At 40.3% G+C, this 25,635-nt stretch overlaps 1 protein-coding gene across 4 annotated transcripts in view; it reads left to right on the forward strand.

Moving 5' to 3' along the window:
• Positions 1-25,635, forward strand: part of LOC139764594 (uncharacterized) — a 100,037-nt gene that overhangs the window by 9,100 nt on the left and 65,302 nt on the right. For 2 of the 4 annotated variants that reach the window (XR_011716414.1, XR_011716413.1), the window contains exons 5-7: positions 1,122-1,261; positions 5,247-5,344; positions 24,410-24,569. Coding sequence is in view for 2 of the 4 variants with exons in the window: in XM_071691432.1 (XP_071547533.1) it covers positions 1,122-1,261; positions 5,247-5,344; positions 15,595-15,926 (570 nt within the window). In the remaining 2 variants the exon portion in view is untranslated. Of the gene's footprint in view, positions 1-1,121; positions 1,262-5,246; positions 5,345-15,594; positions 16,347-24,409; positions 24,570-25,635 lie in introns of those variants that run through there. The other 2 variants (XM_071691432.1, XM_071691433.1) reach the window with 1 other exon arrangement.

The following is a 25,635-nucleotide window of genomic DNA, read 5'->3' on the forward strand; positions in this document are numbered from 1 at the left end:
CATCATAGGCATATGTTGATATGGTGTTTGTAATGTTGCAGTGTAACGCGATGTCCAGAGTTTAAGCAGGAGAGTGATTCGTGTTCATCATGGGGTTGTGGTAGTTGTATCATGGGTATCTGTTGAAGTGGTGTTTGTAATGTTGTAGTGTTAGGTGATGTCCAGAGTTTAAGTGGGAGAGTGTGATTCGTGTTCATCTTGATGTTGTGGTTTTTTATGGATGTATGTCTGATGGGCTGTAGTTTGAGACTGAGTTGGGAGGTCAATTGTTTTGTGCTTGTCAGGTTATTTCAGTGTGTATGCATTTTGTCAGTGTTATACTTGTGGGGATGCAGTGATCTATGAGTAGAAATTACTAAAGTGTAAGACAGGGATAAACTTTTTATTTCTACTTGGGTTGGTGGTTAGAGTGGTTTAGATGGGAGAGGTCTGTTGCATAGAACTGAGGGACAGGCATGTTGAGTTGGGATCATTTTGTTTCATTATGAAGGTGTTAAGAGTTTGCTGTAAGATGCAAGCAAGAGCACTGTAAAGAAACAGCCCCTATGGATAGTGTTAACTGGGGTATTAGTGTACTTATTGTCTTTTCAAAGAAATGGTAAGTAACAGACATATTCTTGACTAGCTACACTTTTCATTGACTTCATAATTAATGCATAACAAGGGCTCTCTGGTTTTATAATTGAATGTAAAGCCACGATTTAGCTCTGTATTTTCGGGTATGGAAACATACTAGATGAGTAGCATAAGTTAGAATACATTGCATACTAACTCATCATCACTCTCATAGACATTCTTTTTGCTTTATAGCTGTTATGAGTCTGTTTTTTTATTGTTATCTCTGTTCTCTCATTGTGAATAGCAATAGAGGTACATAATAGACAGTTAGGTAGAGAAGTTTAGAAAATTTTCTTAATTGAGTAACCATTGTAGAAAGATTTAGGGAAAAGTTTATTCGAAATTGACAGGATTGCTGCTTTCATAAATTACTTGTTTCCTCAGCCTTCATTATCCCATAGGATGCTACTTCACTGAATTTTGGATTAGAGTTTATATGTACCTGGTTAAGTATAGAAATAACTCCTCAGTAATGAATCTCATACCTTTTAACTTTCTTTCAGAAACTAGCAAAATCGAAATGGGTCCCAAGGAATGAAGCTGCCATACAAAGACATGACAGGGCTGTAATGGCTCATTGGAAACAGCACATGAAAGGCCAACTTGGCAGTGATAGACTTGTGAAACAGATACTTCACAACAGGTTTGTATGTGTATATCTTCAGTATTATCTTTGTAGATAGGGGAGAGAGAATACTATCCTCATATCTCCAGTGTGTTGTTGAAGGCACCTGAAAGGTGGAACCAAGGGGCTGGAAACCCTTCCTTCCTTATTCTTCAGTTTCTGAAATGGGAAAAGAAGAAGCCAGGTGAGGAGTGTTCATCCACTGCAAAGGCCCTGACTAGGATGACTGAATGTGTATATAGGTGGATGAATGCAGATATTGTCACTTTGAGTGACACCAATCTGAAAGGGAGGATGAAATAATGGTTTGAGAATGTTTGAGAGGTCATGTCTGGGTTTAGTGTGAGAGCAAGAGCAAAGAAGGGAATGGCACTTTTGTTGAAGGGGGAGTTGTGGGAATGTGTACTAGAGTGTAAGAAATGTGTTCCAGACTGTTGTGTGTAAGAAAAAAGTGGAATATGAGAGTTGGGTGATTGTCATTGCTTATGTGCCTTGTAATGAGATGAGTGAGGAAGAGCTGAGTGAGTGCTTTAGTAAATTTGTTGCAAGGATCAGATATTATTGGTGGGAACTTTAAATGCAAGTGGGAGTTGATGGCATGATTTTGAGGCATTAGGCACCCTGTGTAAATGAAAATGGTGAAAATCTTTTCTGTATATATGCAGAAAAAGGACTGGTGATTGGGGGTACCTAGATTAAAAAAGGATAAATTCACATATAAGAAGGTAGTAACTGGTGGGCAGCCACCAACCAGGGAGGGTTAGTGACTGCTACATAGTGAGCCAGTACTTCAGTGGTTGTCAAGTTGCACTCCTCTATCCCATGTAGCTGTCCTTTCTTTTTGCCTCATCTACATGTGGACTGCTGGCATTCTGTCCATAAACATACAGTCTCAACCTTTCACACATTACACAACAACACTGAACTCATAACTCATTCTTCATAACTAGATTGTAATGCAGTGAGTGCTATGCACTACTCCTGCCTTGTGGCAAAATGAGAGGAGCAATAGATAGAAGTAGTAGATAGTAACATTGGACAGAAGCATTATGTAACAGAAACATTAGGTAGAAGTAGTAGATTCAATCAGTAGCAGTTACTTTAGGTATAAGTAGTTGGTAGGAACATTAGTTAGAGTATCTGGAAACACTGCACTTGAGTTTTCCTATGTCAATGGCCTGCTAAGGGTGAGGCTCTGAAGGCTAGGAAGCATCACTAGAGTTCACGTTATAGAGACTCGTTTGCCATGGCCACCACCTTGAGGGAGTTCCTGAAGGGAATGGGCATCATATGTTGATAGAATACACAGATATATATGGGTTAGGGCATTAATTGATTTATATGCTGAGGGATAGGTGTGAAAAGGAGAGAATGTTGAATGTGAAAGGGCTCGCTAGGGCAGCTTGTGAGTAGTATGACTCTCTTTTATTGGTGGTGAGGGTGAAAGTTTGTTGTAGTTTTTAGGAAAAGATGAAATTATGTTTGTGAAAAGAGCATGTATTGAGTATGAGTGCACTTGGAAAGGAGACTTTTGGGCAGTTATACCAAAACAGATTGGGTAACAGGGAAGGGTAACTTTAGAAAAGGAGTTCATAGTTATGTTGATGATCTGTAATCCCCCAGAGAGTTTTAGAAATCCAGAGCAAATATGACAACAATTAGGATGGTACATGAAACAGTGAAACATACACTTCTCAATGAAGATGAAGCACTGATAATGGGTGATTTCAGTTGTAAAGAAGTAGGGTAGTAGGATTAGGATTTTCATTATGAATAGGAATCTTAGAGCCACAAGCTTCTAGAATATGTACAGCAAAACTTCCTCTATCAGTATGTCATTGAACACACTACAATGAGAGTGCCTAATTCACTATCATTAGTAAATTTTATCTTCACACGTACTAGCATGGTTATTGAAAATATTGAATACAGGACATCAGTTTTGAAAGGTGTTCATCTAATTCTTTTATGTCATTATGTAGTAATTGAGGAAGTTTAAGAGTAGAGATGAGACAGGATGTGAAGAAGTTATAATGGACTTACGTGGTGTTGCAGTAAGCGTTCCTGACCACGACACATTCATGGGCCACCCAGGGTCGAGCACATAGGTTTGAATCCTGGTTGTGGCAGTCAGTCCATGGTCAACCCATCTGTTCATCCACCCCTAGGGTTTGGTTGATAAAGTATGTACCTGGCTCAGGCTAGGGTGTATATATATGTATAGGAAAGGGTAAGAGAGGTGTGTGTTGATATAAAAGAATGTGGTTGAGAGAGCAGAAGAGGGTGTGTTGAAATGGTTTGGACATATGGAATGAATGAGTGAGGAAAGTTTGACAAAGAGGATATATGTGTCGGAAGGGAAAAAGGAGAAGCAGGAGACCAAATTGGAGGTGGAAAGATGGAGTGAAAAAGATTTTGAGCAATCGGGGTCTGAACATGAAGGAGGGTGAAAGGTGGGCAAAGAATGGAGTAAATTAGTACGATGTGCTATACTTGGGTCGACGTGCTTTCAGTGGACTGAACCAGCGCATGTGAAACATCTGGGGTAAACCACGAAAGGTCTCTGGGGCCTGGATATGGATAGAGAGCTGTGGTTTTGGTGCATTACTCATTACACCTAGAGGCTGAGTGTGAGTGGATGTGGCCTTTTTCGTCTGTGTCCAAGTGCTACCTCTGACACAGGATGGCAATGCTGTTTCCTGTGGGGCAGGGTGGCTCCAGGAATGGATGAGGGTGAGTAAGTATGAATATGTACATATGTATATATGTATATGTATGTATATTTGCATATGTGCATGTATGTACATGTGTGGATGGGTCTTTCTTTGTCCATTTCCTGGCGCTACCTCACTGATGTGGGAAACAGCGATCAAGTATAAGAACAAGTATATGAAACATTGATGGAATGGCCTTTATTAGGGCCTCAGTTGCCCATGCCGTCTCAGCTAACCTTGAAAAGAAAAATTGTAACTACACTGAACTTGAATATTTCATAGATTGGGAAATGGAGTTTAGTTGCCAGGAGGCAAGCCATTGTAGTGAAAAGCTTTGTGAAATTTACAGTAAAGCTGTGGGAACATGTGTATCTCCACCCTCATATATATGAGTGATGCAAAGAGATAGGGAAGAATGGTTTAACCAGATATGTCTAAAAGCAAGGAAACTGTGAGATGTGCAGTGGCAATGATATAGGTGATACTCCAGCCAGCTGTCTTGTGCAAGGTATGTGGAAGCACGATAAGAAAGAAGGAACAAAGAAACTTTGGAAGAATATTGAGGACAAATAGTTTCATGGCTCATAGTACATGGAAGAATATTGAGGACAAATAGTTTCATTGCTCATAAGTACAAGTAATCCATTGTATGTTGGATGGTGAAATTGATATTTTTTTATGCTTGTTCACAAGCATAAGTGTTCGTATTTGGATGTTCTTAACTAACTTACTTAATGGATGACAGTTTCATACACCACAGATGATCACATCAAAGCATGTACTCATTTTTACTTGACTCACACCTGATAATAACCCCAACATTGTTACTTAACTCACTCTTGATAATAACCCCATGGATCAACTAACTTGTTTGTTATGATACCTTTAAAATGATAATTATAAAGAACAATTTCTAACATATATGGTAAATGATAAGCATATGGGTACATCCCCAAAGCTGAACTTTCTACAAGAGCACACCTTCTTACACATACATTGTCATACCAAGCATATGAGTTTGAAAAGCATTTGTGTATGGTTTTGGCTAACCTTTGAGTTTACTTTCTCTACTTTCTCAAGCATTGTTCGAAGCAGATTATTGAAACATGGTGCACGCACACTGTCCCATGATGAGTATGTGTGTACAAGTATATTTAGAATTTTTATTTAAGATACTTATGTTTTGTTAATGGTACAGTGATGTAGTAAATTGAGAGGTCATTTATTGTAATCAGTACTATAGATAATGCCACTTTATTTTGATTTTTATGCATTATTTAATTTTTCAGGTCTAGCATGGTGACTCACCCTGTTCCCATTTGTGGTACAGATCAGATACTCTCCACATTACAATCATTGAAGTTTGAGAGTGATGAACAGCCACATAGTAAGTTGAAAGGCATTCTTTTTATCAAATAAATTCCTTTTTCATTGACACAGCTTCTGTAACAGGATAATCTGAGATAAAGGGGATATCCAGATGTAAAGAATTAGAACAGGTACTCTACTTATAACATCATTACTTCATTCCCAGTTTCATGGGTTATATCAGGTATGAACAGCCTCAGAATTCATACTCAGCCCATACCCAGTGTATTAAAGTGAATCATAGACTTCCAAACACTAAAAGTACCTCTCAGTTTTCCACGTTACATCCGTACATGACAGCTAGAGACTGAGTATGAATGAATGTGTCCTTTGTTGTCTTTTCCTAGCACTACCTCGCACACATGCGAGGGGAGGGGGTTGTCATTTCATGTGTGGCGGGGTGGCGACGGGAATGAATAAAGGCAGCAAGTAAGTATAAATTATGTACATGTGTATATATGTATATGTCTGTGTATGTATATATGCGTATATGTTGAAATGTATAGGTATGTATATGTGCATGTGTGGACATGTATGAATATACATGTGTATATGAGTGAGTTGGGCTATTCTTTCGTCTGTTTCCTTACGCTACCTCGCTAACACAGGAGACAGCGATAAAGTATAAAAAAAGATACATATGTTGATTCATCATGTAAACCCAGTATATCCACTCATACCACATCCATACACAAAGTACTTCCATTTCACCTGATCTTACACCATTCCACTAGCATTATCGAATGAAATATTCCAAATTCTTGTAATTTCTCTATGTCCATATCTTTTGCTTTTTGTGCTTTTACCGTACTGCTGTCCTGTTTATTGTTCTTAACCAGCCTTTTAATTGTCATGCATTCTCATTGATTAGATTGTCATCCATTTGTTTCTTTAATGGCTTCTATAACTCTTTTGCATTTTGATTTTTCATGTTATATATATATTTTGATTCCAACAATGCTATGCGAGTTATATTTTTTCACCTGTTCTGACCTGTACAGATATTGTAATAATAATGAAGGTATAATTAGGTAGGTTTAAGAGGCAGCAAGGGCATCCTTTTTCCTTAAAGGAAAAGTTATTCTAATAGTGGATCTTAATGAGAAAATTGACTGTGAATGTCTACACCTACATAGGAAAGTGAGACATTGAAGCATCGGTTCTTGGAATGTGTTCAGGAAAGTGTGCAGATTTGAATAAGAGGGACAGATCCACCTTCAGTATTGTATTTCTTATTTATTATAGTAGTACAGAGGTTGAAACACAGAGGAGAGTGACATAGTTTGGTAGATGTTAAAAGGCTAAGGAAAGAAGAGATGTTCTGTAGAGTTGAATGATGCTGCACAATATCCAGATATAGGTGTAAAGACATAAGACAAAGATATAAGTACAGCACAATAAAGAAGAGTGAATACAGGAATAATGAAGTTCTGGATAAGGCATATAAAGCTCTGAAACTGTTCCAATTACAGACAGACAGCCAGTAAGATTGAAGGACTTAGAGGGGAAGCTGTGTTACCTCCAATAGTTCCTATGGTGATGGGAAAGAGGAGAGATCATGTAAAGGATTGAAGTAATCATGTGAGATATGCGTTTATAAATGATTTTTTTTAGATCTTTCAAAAGCACATGGCCTTGTTGGTATATCTCCTTTTGTTCTCAAGGGGTCTTTAGAAATGCTAGACATGCAATCTGATATATATATTTTTTAAGCCCTTGCTTGAAGAACTTTTGATATCAAGGTAGTGCAGTGGAGCAAATTTTGTGTTTTTGAGAAAGGCAGTAGAGATAATGCATGAGATTTCTGGTTATTATTGCCTTTATAACCCAGTCTTTGAACTGCTCGAAAAAGTTAATGAGAAAGCAAATGGATGAGTACCTGCAAAGGAGAAACTACCTGAGTGACAAGTAACATGGGTATAGAGAAAAAGAAATAAATCTTCTGGATGTCTGTGACAGAGTAAGCAGTGGGTGAATTGCCAAAAGGCAAGACTCTGTCCTTCACAGAATGCTAGTAAGAGAGAGAGAGAGTTTGATAAATTAGGTATAAAAGTGAGTGCTTATCCTCAGACGCACAAATGGAAGTGAAGATGAAAAGGAATTTTTGAGTGATGTTTATTTTAACTTTGCCATTGCATGACCTGATGGAGCAAAATTTTTGGCTGTATCATATTATTATCATGGTATTATTATCTCTCAACCCAGGACCCCTTTTCTGGGAGCTCCTGAAGTTCCAAGGTTCCACTACACTCAGTAGCATGAAAAGAATAGACTCCTTTGAAGCAAGAAGTTCTTTAATGAGATTGCACTGTGTTTGGTTAACCGATAGTGATACAGCCTCAATAAAGGTGATTTTTCACTTATGGTGTAACTCCATGCAAGCAGTCTAGTAACACCACTTTAGTATGTTAATGTCACAGTTAAAGATGTCTTTTAAATCTCAGATTTTTTTCATTTTTCTTGTCTTGCCATCTGATGATGTTTTGTGTTTTTCACTTCCTTCTTGGGTTAACAGTTTCATATTTGAAATTGGATGTTTTCCTTGTCATGTGATGCATTGAGATATTTTTTTTCTAAGATGGGACAGTCAGCTGAGACCCAGATCAAGGCCATCCGATTAACACTAAAGATATGTATATTCATGGGGATAGGGGAGAAAGAATAGTTCCCAGATATTCCCCACATGTCATAGAAGGCGAATAAAAGGGGAGGGAGCAGGGGCTGGAAATCCTCCCCTCTCGTTTTTGATTATCCAAAAGAACAGAGAACGGGACCAGTTGAGGTTATTCCCTGTAGGGCTCAGAGACTGTTTTCCTGGTGCTACCTTGCTAAATCAGGGGGTAACACAGATAACAGCTTCTGCACTTTTTCGCTTGGGTCTGCTGCTGGAGCTGTGTCATGATTAAACAAACTATTGATTCAGTTCTCAGGACCCACACCCAGAACAGATTGAGGACTTATCCCTCTCTCCAAGACCCTCTCATTTACATCCCTCACCACACCATCCATAAACAGATAAAACAGCAGTGATAACATTACACACCCTTGCTACAGACTCCTCTTCACTGAGAACTACTCACCCTCCTCTCTCCTTGCATAAACACATGCATTTATCTCCTGATGATGATAACTCCTGTACCATATATTTGTAGCACCTTCCACAAAGCATCTCTGTCAACTGTTGTTATTATTATTATTATTTTTGTTATTATTATTATTATTATTATTATTATTATTATTATTATTATTATTATCCCTGGGGATAGGGGATTAAGAATACTTCCCACGTATTCCCTGCGTGTCGTAGAAGGCGACTAAAAGGGGAGGGAGCGGGGGGCTGGAAATCCTCCCCTCTCTTTTTTTTTTTTTTTAATTTTCCAAAAGAAGGAACAGAGGGGGCCAGGTGAGGATATTCCAAAAAAGGCCCAATCCTCTGTTCTTAACGCTACCTCGCTATCGCGGGAAACGGCGAATAGTATGAAAAAAAAAAAAAAATTATTATTATTATTATTATTATTATCATTGTTGTTGTTATTATTATTATTATTATTATTATTATTATTATTATTATTATTATTATTATACTTGGTCGCTGCTTCCCGCATCAACAATATAGCTCCAGGAAACAGACGAAGAATGGCCCATACACTAACATTTACATACGTATACATATCAACATATATGCATATACATAAGTATACATTGACTGAGTTTGGTGGGGTGTGTGAAAGAAGAAAGTTGGGAGTGGGTGTGGATGGGAGCAGGGTTGTTGGGTACGGTGGGGTTGAGGGTCAGGTCGGTTGGGAGGTGGGTTTGAGTGGAGGGGGGCTGGAGGAAGTAGAGTGTTTTGGGTATCTGGGAGTGGATCTGGCAGCGGGTGGAACCGTGGAAGCGGGGGTGGATCGTGGGGTGGGGGAGGGGGCGAAGGTCCTGGGAGCCTTGAAGAATGTGTGGAAGTCAAGAACATTATCTCGGAAAGCAAAATTGGGTATGTTTGAAGGAATAGTGGTTCCAACAATTTTGTATGGTTGCGAGGCGTGGGCTATGGATAGAGTTGTGCGCAGGAGGGTGGATGTGCTGGAAATGAGATGTTTGAGGACAATGTGTGGTGTGAGGTGGTTTGATCGAGTAAGTAACGTAAGGGTAAGAGAGATGTGTGGAAATAAAAAGAGCCTGGTTGAGAGAGCAGAAGAGGGTGTTTTGAAATGGTTTGGGCACATGGAGAGAATGAGTGAGGAAAGATTGACCAAGAGGATATATGTGTCGGAGGTGGAGGGAACGAGAAGTGGGAGACCAAATTGGAGGTGGAAAGATGGAGTGAAAAAGATTTTGTGTGATTGGGGCCTGAACATGCAGGAGGGTGAAAGGAGGGCAAGGAATAGAATGAATTGGATCGATGTGGTATACCGGGGTTGGCGTGCTGTCAGTGGATTGAATCAGGGCATGTGAAGCGTCTGGGGTAAACCATGGAAAGCTGTGTAGGTATGTATATTTGCGTGTGTGGACGTGTATGTATATACATGTGTATGGGGGTGGGTTGGGCCATTTCTTTCGTCTGTTTCCTTGCGCTACCTCGCAAACGCAGGAGACAGCGACAAAGCAAAAAAAAAAAAAAAAATTATACATACATCAGTATACATATACAGACATATACATATATACTCTTGTATATATTCATAATTGCTTACCCTCAGCCATCCCTGGCAACACCCTGCCCCACAGGAAACAGCATCACTACCCCCCACTTCAGCAAGGTAGTGCCAGGAAAACAAACAAACAAAACTATAGTACATACTATCCCCCCTCAATCAGCAATGTTATGCACTTTCCCCAGATCCATAGACAGCAACTATATTTTTTTATTATTTATACTTTGTCGCTGTCTCTCACGTTAGTGAGGTAGCACAAGGAAACAGATGAAAGAATAGCCCAACCCACTCACATACACATGTTAACACATACACGCCCACACGCACACATGTACATACCTATACATTTCAGTGTATACATACATATACATACACAGACATATGCATATATACTCATGTACACATTCATACTTGCTGCCTTCATCCATTCCCATCACCACCCCGCCACACATGAAATAGCAACCCCCTCCCCCCATGCGCACACGAGTTAGTGCTAGGAAAAGACAGCAAAGGCCACTTGTTCACACTCAGTCTCTAGCTGTCATGTGTAATGCACCAAAACCACAGCTCCCTCTCCACATCTAGGCCTCACAAACTTTCCATGGTTTACCCCAGATGCTTTACATGCCCTGATTCAATCCATTGACAGCATGTCGACCCTGGTATACCACGTTGTTCCAGTTCGTTCTATTCCTTGCACGCCTTTCACCCTCCTGTATGTCAGGCCTTAATCGCTCAAAATCTTTTTCACTCCATCCTTCCACCTTCAGTTTGGTCTCCCACTTCTCGTTCCCTCCACCTCTGACACGCCTTCTTTGTCAATCTATCCCCACTCATTCTTTCCATGTGACAAAACCATTTCAATACACATTCTTTTGCTCTTTCAACCACACACTTTTTATTACAACACATCTCTCTAACTCAATCAAACCACCTCACACCATATATTGTCCTCAAACATCTCATTTCCAATACATCCACCCTCCTCCACACAAACCCTATCAATAGCCCACGCCCCGCAATCATACAACATTGTTGGAACCACTATTCCTTCAAACATACCCATTTTTGCTTTCCGAGATAACTTTCTCGCCTTCCACACATTCTTCAAGGCTCCCAGAATCTTCACAACTACATATCTGTTTTTCTCAAAGTATTTCTCACTCATATTCTTCAAAGCAAGCACCTGCTCCACTTTCTCTGCTATTCCACAAACCACATTTTTAATTCCCAGTCTTATGATCTCTGCATGCCACCACCCTCTTAATCATGATTCTTATTAGAATACTGAACAAATATATGCCTCTGATTTACTTTCTCTTTTTTCCCTCTTGCCTCTAGTATATTCTTCATATACTTTGTTTTATTGTTTTATTGGTATCTTTCTCATGCAGAGTTACTTTCTCTTGAAATTTAAGCTTTCCCTTTATGTTCCTTAACTTTTATCTTCTTGCTTTACCTTTGTCAGTTTTAGTCATTTAATCATAATATAAAAGGATGAAATGCATATTAATGTCTGATAATCCACTCATTTCCCTCTTATGTATACACTTACATTTTTTCTTACTAGTGTCATAATCCTTTTTGCCTTGTCTTTTGAATACTTAAGAATAGTTTTTTAGAATCTTTTTCTACACCAGCATTCATCCACATGAATGCATATTATTCTCATATGGTCTTATAATCCCTTTTAATACCTTTCATACACCTATCATATTTTTTTCTCACTGGTATGTTATAATCCTTTATACCTTATCTTTTGAATACTTAGTTATCATTGGGTTTAAGATGTGTATTTTCTGCAAATACATTCATTTTCACAAATACACACATTCCCATTATTCTTTCTTCATTGTTTATTTCAACGTGGACCCCATACCTACGTCACTCTGACTCTGTTTACAGCTAATCCAGTCATCTTCGTCATTACAGTGAAATTCTTTCCTTGGGTCAGTGTTCTTCACATTTTCCAAGTTATTTAAAGAAAGTGACTGTAACTTTATCAGCCATTGCATGGTGCATATGCATTTAATACAGCCTTTGTAAAATCATCATCTTTAAGTTTCATATTTGATTACCAAGAGCAGTGCTTCACATCCAGTGTGATGCAGCACACACTGTCTGCTGAGAAATAAAACTAGTATCACAGTGTCTTAACAAACAATGGCAGTATTTATTTCATGAAAATATATTTTGTAAATCACATGTGATTATGAAACATTACATTAGTTTTAATGTATTTATCTTGTGTGTATAGAAAGTCATGTTTTCCGTCCTTTCAATGGATGATAGGTAATGATAGAAGAATCCTGGCCAAATTTGAGTTGGTGTACTGCAAAGATGAAGCAAACTCGGAAGTGTGCAATGTCATAACTAAGATTAAGAATCACTGACCTAGAGCATACATATTTTCAGTCAGACATCTATACAAGCCTATCATTATTCCTCAGAATTTACACCACTTTCTCTCCTTGTCGTTCTTGCTCTCTTAACATGCCAGATGTCACACTTTACATTCCATTCCAGGAAAATGTTCCACAATTCCTTGATTTTGAATCACACACACTTATTTAAATTGTCATTCCTAAAAGTATGCAGCTTCCATCCTCTTACATTTAGCATTCATATCTCTCTCTTTTCATTCAGCCATACGGAGCCATATTGTTAGCACACCACTTATGCTGTAAAATATGTAAACAGCTCACTGTACTTGAAATTGATGCTGCTTGTCAGTGATTGCAGTCATAAGCCCTTAGAATATTGTAGTCCAATATGATCCTAACACAGATGTGTTATTTTGCAGTATAATGTTGTACCTTAGCAGATAAAGTATTGTATTTTAGTTCTATCATTGAGACATTTGGTGTTGTTGTCCATCATTAATTTCATGGACAGAAATGTTCGACCTCCACATTTGTGATAACTGTCTTATAAGGGGCATCAGTAAAAGTGCTAATAAAATAGTTTAGAGTGAACCATAAGCCTGCAGAGGCTTTATTTCTCAACAGGCCCTAAAATTTGCTATAAGATAGGGCATATCTTCCCTCCTTCACTGCTCCAGGACTTTGCGGTGTATAAATTTCATCATAATAGTTTTTTCTATGTTGCATTGTTTGGAGCTTCAGAAAATACTGTGCTAGAGTTGCCCCATGCCAGTGGCCTGTTAAGGAAGAGGCAGTAAAGGCTAAGAAGTGGCACTGGAGTTCATCAGTTATGGAGATTCTTTGGTGGTGGCCACCCCCTTGAGGGAGTTCCTGAAGGGAATAGGCATCAGAGATATTGATAAATAGATAAATATATATAGATAGACAGGGAGCAAATGGGAACTTCAGTGAAGGGCGTAAATGGGGAGGTGATAACAAGTAGTGGTGATGTGAGAAGGAGATGGAATGAGTATTTTGAAGGTTTGTTGAATGTGTCTGATGACAGAGTGGCAGATATAGGGTGTTTGGGTCGAGGTGGTGTGCAAAGTGAGAGGGTTAGGGAAAATGATTTGGTAAACAGAGAAGAGGTAGTAAAAGCTTTGCGGAAGATGAAAGCCGGCAAGGCAGCAGGTTTGGATGGTATTGCAGTGGAATTTATTAAAAAAGGGGGTGACTGTATTGTTGACTGGTTGGTAAGGTTATTTAATGTATGTATGACTCATGGTGAGGTGCCTGAGGATTGGCGGAATGCGTGCATAGTGCCATTGTACAAAGGCAAAGGGGATAAGAGTGAGTGCTCAAATTACAGAGGTATAAGTTTGTTGAGTATTCCTGGTAAATTATATGGGAGGGTATTGATTGAGAGGGTGAAGGCATGTACAGAGCATCAGATTGGGGAAGAGCAGTGTGGTTTCAGAAGTGGTAGAGGATGTGTGGATCAGGTGTTTGCTTTGAAGAATGTATGTGAGAAATACTTAGAAAAGCAAATGGATTTGTATGTAGCATTTATGGATCTGGAGAAGGCATATGATAGAGTTGATAGAGATTCTCTGTGGAAGGTATTAAGAATATATGGTGTGGGAGGCAAGTTGTTAGAAGCAGTGAAAAGTTTTTATCGAGGATGTAAGGCATGTGTACGTGTAGGAAGAGAGGAAAGTGATTGGTTCTCAGTGAATGTAGGTTTGCGGCAGGGGTGTGTGATGTCTTCATGGTTGTTTAATTTTTTTATGAATGGGGTTGTTAGGGAGGTAAATGCAAGAGTCTTGGAAAGAGGGGCAAGTATGAAGTCTGTTGGGGATGAGAGAGCTTGGGAAGTGAGTCAGTTGTTGTTCGCTGATGATACAGCGCTGGTGGCGGATTCATGTGAGAAACTGCAGAAGCTGGTGACGGAGTTTGGTAAAGTGTGTGGAAGAAGAAAGTTAAGAGTAAATGTGAATAAGAGCAAGGTTATTAGGTACAGTAGGGTTGAGGGTCAAGTCAATTGGGAGGTGAGTTTGAATGGAGAAAAACTGGAGGAAGTGAAGTGTTTTAGATATCTGGGAGTGGATCTGTCAGCGGATGGAACCTTGGAAGCGGAAGTGGATCATAGGGTGGGGGAGGGGGTGAAAATTTTGGGAGCCTTGAAAAATGTGTGGAAGTCGAGAACATTATCCCGGAAAGCAAAAATGGGTATGTTTGAAGGAATAGTAGTTCCAACAATGTTGTATGGTTGCGAGGCGTGGGCTATGGATAGAGTTGTGCGCAGGAGGATGGATGTGCTGGAAATGAGATGTTTGAGGACAATGTGTGGTGTGAGGTGGTTTGATCGAGTAAGTAACGTAAGGGTAAGAGAGATGTGTGGAAATAAAAAGAGCGTGGTTGAGAGAGCAGAAGAGGGTGTTTTGAAATGGTTTGGGCACATGGAGAGAATGAGTGAGGAAAGATTGACCAAGAGGATATATGTGTCGGAGGTGGAGGGAACGAGGAGAAGAGGGAGACCAAATTGGAGGTGGAAAGATGGAGTGAAAAGGATTTTGTGTGATCGGGGCCTGAACATGCAGGAGGGTGAAAGGAGGGCAAGGAATAGAGTGAATTGGAGCGATGTGGTATACAGGGGTTGACGTGCTGTCAGTGGATTGAATCAAGGCATGTGAAGCGTCCGGGGTAAACCAAGGAAAGCTGTGTAGGTATGTATATTTGCGTGTGTGGACGTGTGTATGTACATGTGTATGGGGGGGGTTGGGCCATTTCTTTCATCTGTTTCCTTGCGCTACCTCGCAAACGCGGGAGACAGCGACAAAGTATTAAAAAAAAAAAAAAAAAAAAAAAAATATATAGATAGATAGATAGATAGGTTACATTTGCTAGAGTAAAGGACTGTGCATGCATGGCAGGTATGTGGAGATTGGAGATTTGTTCAGATTTTTGTCTCAGTGTCATGGTTGTTTTTACAGTGTTCTTCATATTTTCAGTGATCAGTTGAATAGTTTTAGTTGCCATTGGTGAATAGAGGGATCACTGTGATTGATGACTGCTTTTGCTAGGGTAAATAAAGCTTCTTGAAGCAGTTATTTCATGAAGAGCATAATATCAATGAAAGTATCATGTATTGCATTTTGTGTAGGTAATCTGTACATTAGTGTTTTGTATATTGATTGGCTGATATGGTTTCATTACGCGCAAATATCATGATTTAGGCATATTTGATTTTCTTTCAGTTTCAGATACACCAAAGCCAAAAAACAAGCTCCCAAAAGCACAAATGATGAAGACTGGGTCATTTTCTAGTATTATTAAAGATTATGAATTCAAGTCATCTCAGCTGAATAAGAAATATGAAGAAGATCCAGAGGACACTGCTTCCTCCCATCATTTAAGGTTTCATGACTTGTCAGCAATTACATCTGCAGCACCTCAGTATGAGGGGACGTATTCCCAGGTCTCTTGTGGAACAACATGCAAACCTAAAGTTAGGAAATCCTATGAGAGATCCCAGAGAAAACAAAATATTACTTTCAGTGAGTTTATTAAACAAAGAAATAATAAGTGATTTAGTTTCGTGCATCACATGAGATGGAAAAGAAAACATCCAGTTTCAAAAATGAAATTGTACATTGTGAGCACTAGCTAGTTAGACAGCTTTTTATGATGACATGGATTCAAGGGACCTTGTATATATGGGTACCACAGTTATAGTAACATAAATGGCAAAAGGTTTGAACATTTGGCAATGACTGTGGGAGAGTGTTTTAAGAACGGTAAGGCAAATAGTCGTATAGTGGGCTTGTATGGAAAAGGGGAGTTGTGATGTTCAATGTACTTAGATTGGGAAAAGTTGATTTTACAAATTTTGATGTTCAGTTAGTATACTAATCATAAATGTATGGAGGGGAACTAAGATACAAGAGCTGTAATGAAAGGTTGGTCAACTGAAAAACTCAAAGGAGATTAATAAAGGAGAAAATGAAGATTAGTATGGTACATTTTCCTAATGTGGGTGCAATTCACTAGTGTAATTTATGTATATACATGTTTTTTTAGCATGGGCTATAGATAGGCATTGTGTGGAGGAGGGTGGATGGATTGGAAATGAGATGTTTAAGGACAATATGTGGTGTGACGTGGTTTGATCAAGTAAGTAATAAAAGGATAAGAGAGATGTGTGGTAATAAAAAGAGTGTGGTTGAGAGAGCAGAAGAGAGATGTGTGGTAATAAAAAGAGTGTGGTTGAGAGAGCAGAAGAGTGTGTATTGAAATGGTTTGGTCACATGGAGGGCATGAGTGAGGAAAGATTGACAAAAAGGATATATGTGTCAGAGGTGGAGGGAACGAGGAGAAGTGGGAGACCAAATTGGAGGTGGAAGGATGGGGTGAAAAAGATTTTGAGTGATCGGGGCCTGAACATGCAGAGGGTGAAAGGCGTGCAAGGAATAGAGTAAATTGGAACAAGGTGGTTTACCGGGGTTGACGTGCTGTCAGTGGATGGAACCAGGGCATGTGAAGCGTCTGGGGTAAACCATGGAAAGTTTTGTGGGGCGTGGATGTGGAAAGGGAGCTGTGGTTTCAATGCATTATACATGCGAGCTAGAGACTGAGTGTGAATGAATGTGGTCCTTGGTGTCTTCTCGTAGTGCTACCTTGTGCACGTGTAGGGGGAGGGGGTTGTCATTTCATATGTGGTGGGGAGTTGTATACATTAAAATGTATAGGTATGTATATATGCATGTGTGGACATGTATGTATATATATGTGTATGTGGGTGGGTTGGGCCATTCGTTCCTCTGTTTCCTTGGGCTGCCTCACTAACGCAGGAGACAGTGTCAAAGTATAATAAAAAAAGATGTTTTTTTTAGCAGAATAGTGGATGGAAGAGACAGAATACTTCCCATGCTTTCCTGCATGTCTAAGTAGACATCCAAGAGGGATGAGAATAGGAGCTGTAAATCCTCTTGTAATAATTTCCTGAAGGGAGAACAGATGTAAGGCACCAAATGAGGACTTTTCTGGTGAAACAATCTCCCCTTTTCTTCACTTAAGTTGGAGAGAGCAACAAGAAAATTGAATAGTAGAATGCACCCAGCTTTTTTAAAGTTTACAGGAAGAATGTTGTGTACAGGTAGATAAATAAAGTAAACAATAAGAAAATGTGAAACTCCAGGGTAAATCATGGAAAGGTCTGTGGGGCCTGGATGTGGATAGGGAGCTGTGGTTTTGTTGCGTTACACATGACAGCTTCAGAATTAGTGTGAATAGATGAGGCCTTTTTTCATTTGTTTCCTGGTGCTGCCTTGCTGACATGGGGTAGCAGTTGGGTGTAGGGGAAGAAAAGAGAATTTATATGTTATCTTTTTTCTTTATATACTTGCACTGTTTCCTGTGGGATGGGATGGCATTGGAAATGGATGAAGGTGGGCAAGTATGAATATATTCATATTTATATATGTTCGTGTAAGTATACCAGGTATAATGTAGTCATGGGGCTGCAGGAGCCCCTTGATCACTTCCTGTGGCTATGTGATAATAATAAAAACTTTCAGTACCAAGCTACTCCTTCACTATAGATTTAACAAACTCTCTTTTAACACTATTCTTTTAAGTTTCAGAATTCAACCTCCCATTTTGTGTCTCTTAGATAAACATTCTGTTGCCTTCCTGTCATTTTCCTGTTTTAATCATTTTGGTGTGCCATTGATTATTTGGCCTCACCCAGTGCACAAGAGATTGTAGCATATCAAATGCTTTTGCAGTAATAAAGTATGCTTTGCTTCTCCACAGATTCAGTTTAGCATCTAGTTTCTCTAAAACTTCACTGTTCTTAATTTCTAAATGCAGGTTTTTGAACAAAGTGCATAACAAACAAGAAAGTGACTTAGCTTCTTCCTTAAAGAGAAAGTTCTGAGTGAATACCCTCATATGACTAGTGCAGCTAAACAATGGAGTTGGCATCATTCTTCATAGCACAGCAGTGAACTTGGAATTCAGGGGAAACTTGCCTATAGGCAACAGAGGTCTAGGGAGGTGAAACAGTTACACAGTGGTCAAATTGATAAAGACTTGGTAAAGAATGAGAGACTGGATGGTGCATTGGTGTTTGCAGTGCTGTGATACATTAGGGACAAAGTGATGAAGGCTAATGGTATGATGAATTGGTAGGAGTTGCTTGGAGTCGGATCAGTGAACTGAGGACAAGATTGGCTCGAAGACATTCCTTTGTGTAACCCATCCCTAAGAAGGGATATTGTTCTTACTACTCTGACTACTATCCCATAAGTCTTGGAATCTCTTCTTATCTCTCACTTCCTTAAATACTTATAATCTCAATCCATCTTTCATATCACCAATATAGGTTTTATGTTGCAAGGCATGCTGGTAACTTTTCACCACTGGTACTTCTCTCCCAAGGGGTTTGATGACATCTCCCAAGCATATGATAGGGTGTAGCATAAGGCTTTGCTCTCTGAGTCTCCTTCCTGTTGCTTTTCTGATTCTCTCTCCTTTCTTATACACAGCTTCCTTTTGGTCTGTACTCTAAGACAGTCACTGATGGAGTGTCTGTTTCCTTTATCTTGTTAGTAGTGGTGTCTCTTAGTACTCTGTCCTATTACCCACCCTCTTCTTCCATAAATTATATCATCTTTCCTCAGCCTGCCCCATTATCTCTTAAGCTGGTGATGCCACTCTACATACTTCATTTCACTTTCTCAGTGCTCCTTGCTCCAATACTCATTCATTTGTTGCAACAATCATGTTTCCTCTCATGATTCAGACCTTTGCAACATCTAGGAATGGGGGAACCAGTGACTGGATGAAAGTCACTAGTGCAGAAATGCATTTACCATGGACTACTCCTTACCCTAGAATTTGTGAATAAAGCAGCTATGTGAGAATTGCTTATAATGATATCTTCTTTCCTCAAACAATTAAGCAGTTAAGCTGTAGAACTCTTCTCCTCCATCTGCCCCACATCCTATCATCTTTCCACTTGTATGAGTTAGGTCTGTGACACCCAAGGAACTCAAATTAATTTTGTATATTTTTTTATCCCTTGGGTTTCGCATAGAAATGTTCATGTTATCATATATCACTGTCAAAGATGGTGCTGATTAATGAAGAAATGTGGAAAAGTTTATGGTTAGATACTGGATTATGCATCTTTTAAAATCCTTTATGTAGGATTTGTTTGGTTTTGAATTCCTTTTAAATAAGTTTATGAATGTTTTAGATGAAGATCTGAGTTGTGGTTGGAACTATGCTAAACTATCTCGCATAGAATAGAAAAGCCTGGTTGAATGTATTTCTTCATGATTATCATTTCTGCTTTTGTAGTCCAGGTGATGAAAACATATTGCTTACATATATGAGGCTACACTGATTAATATATTTCTGTATCATAGTATCTTTCTATTTTTAAAACCAGAGTTTGTAGATTATGATAAAGTTTTATACATACATATATATTTATATGTTTATATTTTATTAGGTACAGTAGGGTTGAGGGTCAAGTCATTTGGGAGGTAAGTTTGAATGGAGAAAAACTGGAGGAAGTAAAGTGTTTTAGATATCTGGGAGTGGATCTGGCAGTGGATGGAACCATGGAAGCGGAAGTGAATCATAGGGTGGGGGAGGGGGCGAAAATCCTTGGAGCCTTGAAGAATGTGTGGAAGTCGAGAACATTATCTCGGAAAGCAAAAATGGGTATGTTTGAAGGAATAGTGGTTCCAGCAATGTTGTATGGTTGCGAGGCATGGGCTATGGATAGAGTTGTGCGCAGGAGGGTGGATGAGCTGGAAATGAGATGTTTGAGGACAATGTGTGGTGTGAGGTGGTTTGATCGAGTAAGTAATGTAAGGGTAAGAGAGATGTGTGGAAATAAAAAGAGCGTGATTGAGAGAGCAGAAGAGGGTGTTTTGAAATGGTTTGGGCACATGGAGAGAATGAGCGAGGAAAGATTGACCAAGAGGATATATGTGTCGGAGGTGGAGGGAACGAGGAGAAGTGGGAGACCAAATTGGAAGTGGAAAGATGGAGTGAAAAAGATTTTGAGTGATCGGGGCCTGAACATGCAGGAGGGTGAAAGGAAGGCAAGGAAGAGAGTGATTTGGATCGATGTGGTATACCGGGGTTGATGTGCTGTCAGTGGATTGAATCAGGGCATGTGAAGCGTCTGGGGTAAACCATGGAAAGTTGTGTGGGGCCTGGATGTGGAAAGGGAGCTGTGGTTTCGGGCATTATTGCGTGGCAGCTAGAGACTGAGTGTGAATGAATGGGGCCTTTGTTGTCTTTTCCTAGTGCTACCTCGTACACATGAGGGGGGAGGGGGATGGTATTCCATGTGTGGCGAGGTGGCGATGGGAGTGAATGGGGGCAGACAGTGTGAATTGTGTGCATGGGTATATATGTATGTGTCTGTGTATGTATATATATGTGTACATTGAGATGTATAGGTATGTATATTTGCATGTGTGGACATGTGTGTGTGTATACATTGTGTATGGGGATGGGTTGGGCCATTTCTTTCGTCTGTTTCCTTGCGCTACCTCGCAAACGCGGGAGACAGTGACAAAGCAAAATAAATAAAATAAATATATATTTATGTCCATTCCTCCCCTTACTTGCAATACCTGACATCAAGTTTTTGAGATTTTACCTACTTCCAATTTTTTGAAAAGAAAAGGGCAAATGATTTGCTAAAAGGGAAATCATAGAATAAGTTCAGTATCATGTACAGTAGGAAACTGTAACATGAAAATGATGAAGGCTTTGTGTAAGCGAGGGATTCAGGTGAACAAGGCTGCCCAGTGGAAAGTCAATCAGACTTTCATCATGGATTCTCTTACATCCACCTATTACCTATCCTGACAGTTTCTGTAGTTGTGACATGGTTGATTTGCAGAGCTGTGTAAGGATAGGAACTGTGAAAGAGAGCAGGAGGGAGGAAGAGGAGGAGAAAGAAGGGCAAGGTAGGGAGGAAGAGAGTTAGGGAGAGAAAGCTAGACAGGGAGTGAAGTAGTAAGAGACAGAGAGAGTACTTGCGAAAAGATTTAGCCATAAGGCAGGGCTAACTTACAGTGCTTGCCACAGGAAAATCTAGTTATAAAGAATGCATCATGAGATTTCTGTATTGTCGAGTGTTAAGTATGAGATGGAGCAATTGCTTATGGAATGAATTCATGCAGCCCATGTCTGAGTGAGGCAGGAAGAAAAAACAGCAACATTGGTCAAGGAAGGGAATCTTGACATCCAGTGACTGCGAGGGAGAGAGAAAAAAGAGTAGGGGGAGTGAATTAGCTAGAGAATGAGTAATAGATGAAATAGAGAAAGGGAGAGAGAGGAGGGAAGGAGAAAACCCCACCACCATGACCATAGGCTGATGTATCACAAGTTTCTCATAACCATCATGTAAAACTACTGTTTTTTAGATTACTTGGTCAGGCAGATTGCCTGACCCTAGCCCTCAGCATTCAGTAACTGCCATGTATCACTGGCTTCATATTTTTATCATAGGTGAGAATGTGTTTCCACCTACCCTCATTGCTATGACTTGCGCTTAGTCCACTAATGGTGTCGTATAGTTTATGGTAGGGAGATTCATAATCCATGATATTCACGACCATTCAGACAAGCAGGACACACTCATTAACAAGAAGAAAATGATGGGTCCAGGGAGGCTTGGCTTCAAGTGAAAGGAAAGAGCTTATTATTATTGGTATGACTCAACAAAGGCATACCTCAGTAATCTGAGTATTCACTTTTGTCCCCTATGCCTTTATTCAGTGGTACCATACAAGCATTCTTGCCATTGCTCAGGCACCTCGCATTTAGCGAGGTATCGCCAGGACAGATAGTCTTTCTTCTTTTTCATGGCGCTACTTCGCTAACGCGGGAAACTGCGAGGTATAAAAGTTATGAATATATATATATATATATATATGTATGAGTGGATGGGCCATTCTTCGTCTCTTTCCTGGCGCTACCTCGCTGATGCGGGAAACAGCGATTAAGTATAGTAAATATAAAATAGATAAATATACTTTAAAGTTAGGACTCCGACAAAGAGGTTACAACTTCAAAAGCGAGGCGGAGGTACGGGATCGTGTCCAGTTCATTGATTTCATGACTTTCGTGCGTCTTATTGGAGAGCAGAGGCAGAGACGCCGCCAAGGAAATTCGAGACACAGGTCACGGCGAAGACGGCAACTTTATGGACAATATGCATGTGTGTGTGTGGTTGCTTCTTAAAGACTTTTAACATTTATCTTCAATACTGTAGTTACCTTGCTTTGGGCTCTATGTATGTCAGTGCAGCATTACAGGGAGAATGATTTAACTTTTTTGTATCTACGCTTATAGAACTCGTAATTTTTGTGCTTCTTAAAACCCTCCCTCCCTTCCCATTCGTCCTCCTTGCCTTGTCTTCCCCTTCCTTTCCTCCTGCTTATTCCTTGCCTACCCGTCCCTTCCCTCCAGACCACCACCACCACCACCACCCGTCCTTCTGAGAAAACCCTGTAGAAAAATAAGAAATAAAAAAAACTATGATGATGGTTGGTGGTCGCTCACTAGGCCACCAAAAAATCATGATTATAAAATGTTATATTAAATTACGTTGCTATATTATGATAGTATATATTATCTAATAAGTATCAGGGGAGGTATAGGAAAATGATTAATATCCCTAGAGGTAGGAGGCTGGGGAAAGGGATGGAGAAAGAGATGCTACGAATTGTTGGCGCCGGTGGCGGTATCGGGTTGTGGGCGAAGGATTTCCCCAGGGATTGCTCAGCCATGTAGTTCTTCCTTCCGACCACAGTGTACATGGCGGTAGCGTAGATGTACGCATCTCCCTTTCCCTGTATCAAGAAACTGTGAAATTAAGACTTGACTGAATTTTTTTTTTTCCATACGTATATTTATTGTATTTTTCTCAGTTAACACAATGGATGTGGGTTGAGTATGTGTTTTATTTCAAAGGCCATTTGATTACATATTTTTTTCTGTTCGGTGTAGAGACTGCTGCTGCTGCTTCGCCACTGTGGCAACCAATCATTTTATGACCAGTTGGGTGTCCCTCCGTACCTGGGGAACGTGGAGGTCGGTCGGTCAAGCTGACGAAATATCGAAGTGAATTTCTTCCACTCGCACGAGTCCCGCTTTGAGAGCGGGAGAAAGACATACGTAGCGAATAGAGCTACCTGTAGTTTATCGTGCGTTTTCTTTAGACATCGGAATGAAATTCCGCGAACGTATTGGCAGCAGATGACGCTCAGTCTGAGGAAGCTTTTCAAGTTACGCTTAATTGAAGAACGCCTAGGCTTCTGCCTCTACCTTTTTGATTCAGAACTCGTCACTGGATTTTAATATTCCCTGTTGACAAGTACGACTTCCGCGACCGGACTGAAGGTAAATTATGTCAAGTTGTCTGGGGTATGAGGACGTCTGGAAGACCATAAGAGATAGATTTTCTTGTTTGTAGAGTTTTTTATTGCACAAGTAACCTGCTTCTGCTGAAGCACGACCGTGTGTGTGGTGGCGCTTAAGTGAGACGGTATGACGACCCATGGTACGATGAATTGGCTCTTCGCGAGAAGCTCAAGGGTCATCATCATCATCATACACCAAGCCTCGTACCGTCCAAGTCACCGGTTGTAAATATCGTACTCAAGGGTCATAAACGTCGTACTCTAAGGTCGTAACATCGCACATTACGGTCGCCCCGACGCGTTGCGCTGAAAGAGTCTTACGGTTGTGATCGAGAGGTTAAGCGAGACGAGAGGTGATAAAAAATGAAACACTTTTTCAGATTTGTTCATATGATGGTGTGAATTCAGCCTGGACTCTGACCATCTCCTTATCATGCTACGTGTGTGTGTGTGTGTGTGTGTGTGTGATTTATTTCCCTATATATTTGTATCCTTTGCTGGTAATGTGGAATATAAGACGCAAGAAAAGGAGCTGGTTAGGCTAGAATACATGTGTTTCAGTCTTATTTCATGCCCTCGTCTTAACCAGCGAATTTCTGCACCTCTTCCATAGGTGGGTGATTTGGCATGATGGAGGTGCAGCCAGCAACCTCCTCCTCCTCCTGCTGGACGCCACTCCACCTCGACCACCGCAGGTCACTCATCGCCTCCACTCTGCGACCACAAGGCAGTCGTTTTGTTCACGGTCGTCGTTCACCTCTCCATCCACACAGGTGAGTCGCCCACCTCCTGTCTTATTCAGCTCTCGTCCGGACTCGCCAAACAGGTGAATGACCTTAAGAGTAGACTGTCGTACGTCTTGCTTAACTGCGGTGCCAGCACTCGCCCTCCACTGCGAGTTACGCCGGCTGGCACTTGTTGTGCCACAGGTGAGATGACGAGGGCATAGGTAGGCCTGAGGTCCCCAGGCGGAGGACTTCGGTATCATGAATGTTTTAGCGTTTGGTTCATACATGGACTGTGAAGTGTGGTTTATAGATGGACTGAGCACTTAGTGTGGTTTCTAGGTGGACGGTGAACATTTTAGCGTTATTTATGGGTGGATTGTGAACATTTAGTGTGATTTATAGGTGGACTGTGAACATTTTAGTTGTCATTTATGGGTGGATTGTGAACATTTAGTGTTGGTACAAAGATGAACTGTGAACATTTATTGATGATTTGTAGATTGAGAACATTTAACGTTGATACATAGATGGATTGTGAACATGTATTGTTGATACATAGATGAGCTGAGAACATTCAGCGTTGATACATAGATGGAGCGTCAACATTCGGTGTTGGTGCGAAGGTGGAATGTGAACATTCAGCGTTGGTATAGAGATGGAACTGAGGTTCGTCTTCCCTCACAGTGTTTCCTTCCTTAGCGAATCACCCAAGACCTCAGCCTCGCACTAGCTCGTATCAATCGCATACGCTCACGCCCTTTGACGTGCCTTCATACGAGTCATCATACGCAGCTGGTTATGGCTGTTTAGACATACGCAGCTGGTTATGGCTGTACAGACATACGCAGCTGGTTATGGCTGTATAGACCAAACCGACTTGATTTGAAAGTAACCCACTTTACAACATCCACGTCCTAGGTCGCTGGGTCAGACTTAGTTTAAACAACATTCCACTTCAACGTACGACGGGTAACCCCCCAAGCAAGGTGTACCAGGTACGAAATGATAAGAGATTTTCATCGTAACTTGATGGAATGTCCGGGTAGGGAATAAACCTAGGCGGGTGAGTGAGGGGTGGAGGGGGTGTAATATTTTGGTGTATGAAATGGAC

The sequence above is a fragment of the Panulirus ornatus genome, chromosome 50 (assembly GCF_036320965.1).
Source record: "Panulirus ornatus isolate Po-2019 chromosome 50, ASM3632096v1, whole genome shotgun sequence".
Classification (NCBI taxonomy): domain Eukaryota; kingdom Metazoa; phylum Arthropoda; class Malacostraca; order Decapoda; family Palinuridae; genus Panulirus; species Panulirus ornatus.